The 3,786-nt window shown below is 52.8% G+C and overlaps 1 protein-coding gene across 1 annotated transcript; it reads left to right on the top strand.

The window, feature by feature from the left end:
• The first annotated feature begins 934 nt into the window (after positions 1-934).
• On the top strand, positions 935-2,007 carry C17H16orf91 (chromosome 17 C16orf91 homolog). The gene is made up of 2 exons (XM_023189158.1): positions 935-1,074; positions 1,154-2,007. The coding sequence occupies exons 1-2, from the start codon at positions 1,043-1,045 to the stop codon at positions 1,518-1,520; spliced, it is 399 nt and encodes a 132-aa protein (XP_023044926.1). The 5' UTR covers positions 935-1,042; the 3' UTR covers positions 1,521-2,007.
• The last annotated feature ends 1,779 nt before the right edge of the window (positions 2,008-3,786 follow it).

The raw sequence follows: 3,786 nt of genomic DNA on the forward strand, positions 1-3,786 counted from the left end.
CCTCCGGGTTTACGCCATTCTCCTGCCTCAGCCTCCAGAGTAGCTGGGACGACAGGCGCCCGCCACCTCGCCCGGCTAGTTTTTGTATTTTTAGTAGAGACGGGGTTTCACCGTGTTAGCCAGGATGGTCTCGATCTCCTGACCTCGTGATCCGCCCGTCTCGGCCTCCCAAAGTGCTGGGATTACAGGCTTGAGCCACCGCGCCCGGCCGCCCCGACAATTTCTAATTTTGTAGCTGATTTATTAGTCCTGCAAAGGCAGACTGGTCCTCAGGCAAGAAGGGGCTCTTTTCCGGAAAGGGCAGTTAACCAAGAACTCAAATCCTTCCCAAAGTTAGCTCTGTCCACGCCCAGGAATGAACCAGGACAGCTTAAGGGTGGGAAGCACAACGCAGCACCTTAGTTAGGTCTGATCTCTTTCATTGTCATAACTTCCTCAGTGATAATTTTTGCAAAGGCGGTTTCAGAGGCCGCAGTGATGTGAGATCGCGCCACTGCCGTCCAGCCTGGGCGACAGAGCGAGTCCCTGTCCCATGCAAAGAACCAAACGGGGGAAAAAAAAAAAAAAACACAGGGCTGCGTCACGGCCTGGTGGAAAGCCGGCAGAGGGGTGCGGGCGCCCAGCACAGGGCGGGCAGGGCAGGGCAGGGCTGAGGGCGCGGATGATCCCCACCCATGCCCTGCGAACCTTCAAGACGGCTCAGAGCTGCTCCGAGGCAAACTCAGACAACTCTCTGAGGACGACGTCCGCCCCCGTGACGCCCCGCCTCTCTTCGGGGCCAGGGACCGGGGTCTCGGCCCTATTCGAAAGGGACGGAGAACTACATTTCCCGGCATGCCATCGCGTTCTCCGGCGGCGCTGCGGCCTGCGACGGAAAGAGCTCTCCGTAGTCAAACGTCATTTCCGCTGCGCTACTGGAACCACGTTCTGTAGTCGTGAGCGGAGGCCTGGTATGGCGTCCGGTTTCTGATTTCCTCTTTCGGGCGACGGAAGTGACGCGATCACGGCGCGCCACGGCGTCTAACGCGGAGTCGAGGCCGTAATGAACCGTGTCCTGTGTGCACCGGCAGCCGGGTGAGCTCCTCAAGGTCTCGGAGGGTCGAGGGCAGGCACCGGCGGGCGGGCGGAGCGCTTACTGCTCTCTCTCTTCCAGGACAGTCCGGGCGCTGAGGCTCATGGGCTGGGCTTCTGGAAGCCTTCATCCGCTGCCCCGTTCCCGGGATCGGGCCCAGCCTGCCGCCGAGGAAGAGGACGACCCTGACCGCCCCACTAAGTTTTCCTCCAGCAAAGCCAACCCTAGCCGCTGGTCTGTGGGCCATTCCATGGGAAAGGGACATCAGCGGCCCTGGTGGAAGGTGCTGCCCCTCAGCTTCTTCCTCATGGCGCTGGTCACCTGGTGCTACCTGAGGGAGGAGACCGAGGCGGACCAGTGGCTGAGACGGGAGTTGGGAGAGGAGCCAGAGCCCAGTGATCGTTCTGAGGAGCCTGAAACTCCAGCTGCCCACGGAGCGAGAAGTTGACGGGGTGCCCGCTGGGGCTGGCAGGAAGGGAGCTGACAGCCGCCCTTCGGATTTGATGTCACGTTTGCCCGTGACTGTCCTGGCTATGCGTGCGTCCTTCGCACTGAAGGACTTGGATGGTGGGTGGAGCACTTGGTTATGCTGATCCGCGTGAAGGCGGAGTAGAATCTGAGCAGATCGGAACCTGCTCCTTGCCTGGCGCTTGATGTCCGAGGATTCCATCCACAAGACCTTTCAGATCCTTAGGAAAGGTGTCAGTTGCACTGTGTGCTGTTGGATTTGCCCAGTCTTTGTATAACATAATCACGTTTCCAAAGCAATTCTGGTGACACCTGTAATCCAGTGTTAGTGTGCAGGTAATTTGCTTTCTGAGATAGACTGTCTGGCAGAAGTGTGAAACTTTATTACGTGCTGTGTGGCCTGTGTAAAGAGCACTTCTCCATGCACAATAACAAATTGAAAATAAATTTTAATTTTATAATATGGGGTTAGATGATTCCTTTTCGCATCTAGTTTTTTAAAAGAGGATATTTTAGCAATTATTGTTTTTTATTTTAATCTTACCAGAGCACATAAGTTAGTTGCACCAGCAGCTATTTTTAAAAGTTTTGTTTTCCTTTTTTTCCCCCGAGAGTGGGAACTGAGGAGAGAAACCTACATATATATGACCAAATAGTACCAGAAATGAGGAACTTTTGCAGTTTTCTGCAAAACTTTTTAAGCAAGGCAACAATTTTCTGAGTAGAATGCAACTAATGAGTATTTCTTTTCACAAGTGATGGGCACTATTTTGGGTTACCTAAGTGATATTTGTTGTTGTTGTTTTTTGTTGTTTTTCATTTTCGAGACAGGGTCTTACTCTGTCGCCCAGACTGGAGTGCAGAGGCACAGTTTTGGCTCACTGTACCCTCTATCTCCTGGGTTCAAGCGATTTCTTCTGCCTCAGCCTCCCGAGTAGCTGGAACTACTGGCTTGTGCCACCACACTCAGATCATTTTTATATTTTCAGTAGAGACGGGGTTTTGGCATGTGCCAGGCTGGCTTCAAACTCCTGACCTCAAGTGATCTGTCCTCCTTGGCCTCCCAAAGTGCTGGGATTACAGGTAGGAGCCACCACGCCCGGCCCCAGATTCTTTTGTCTCTTGTTTTGAGATGGAGTCTTGCTCTGTCACCTAGGCTGGAGTGCAGTGCTGGGATCTTGGCTCACTGCAACCTCTGCCTCCTGGGTTCAAGCGATTCTCCTGCCTCAGCCTCCAGGGTAGCTTTGATCATTGGCATGCGCCACCACACCCGTCTAATTTTTGTATGTTTAGTAGAGATGGGGTTTCGCCATGCTGGCCAGGCTGGTCTTGGATTCCCAACCTCAAGTGATCTGCCCGCCTTGGCCTCCCAAAGTTCTGGGATTGCAGGCGTGAGCCACTGTGCCTGGTCAATTGTTTTCAAACATATATACATACACATTTTTGACAATGTGACTATCCCACATGCAGCAGATCCCAAGTGCCTCCAGGGCAGCGATCTGGGAGGGCTTTTCCAGTTGCTGACCTCACACCTGTGCCGTGGACAGACCGAGGGCCAGCTGGGGATGGTGGGCAGATCTTCCCTACTCCTGGAGTTTTCAAAGGATGGTAACAGAGCAGATTGATAGGTGAACAGTTAATTCAGTACAGTTAGTATTTATTATTATTAGTTTTTGAGATGGAGTCTTACTCTGTTGCCTAGGCTGGAGTGCAGTGGTACAATCTTGGCTCACTGCAACCTCTGCCTCCTGGGTTTAAGCACTTCTCCTGCCCCAGCCTCCTGAGTAGCTGGGATTACAGGCACACCACCACTCCTGGCTAATTTTTGTATTTTTAGTAGAGACAGGGTGTTGCCATGTTGGCCAGGCTGGTCTTGAACTCCTGACCTTAGGCGATCTGCCCACTTTGGCCTCCCAAAGTGCTGGGGTTACAGGCAGGAGCCACTGTGCCCAGTTGTATTTAACTATTTTTGTAGTGTGTTTGTCTTGTTTTCCCAACTGGGCTGTAGGTTTTATTTTCCCCAGGGTACGTGGCACACGGACCTCCCCAGATAAGCATTTGAGAGGGAGACCATTGTAAGCATGCTAGAACAGACATAACTGCAGCGATACTTGAGATGACATAGCTGGGCAGAAGGTGGAAATTGTTTTTTTGTTTTTTTTCAAGGTGGAGTCTCGCTCTGTCACCCAGGCTTGAGTGTGGTGGTGCGATCTCGGCTCACAGCAACCTCTGTCTTCCGGGTTCAA

The sequence above is a fragment of the Piliocolobus tephrosceles genome, chromosome 17 (assembly GCF_002776525.5).
Source record: "Piliocolobus tephrosceles isolate RC106 chromosome 17, ASM277652v3, whole genome shotgun sequence".
Lineage (NCBI taxonomy): Eukaryota > Metazoa > Chordata > Mammalia > Primates > Cercopithecidae > Piliocolobus > Piliocolobus tephrosceles.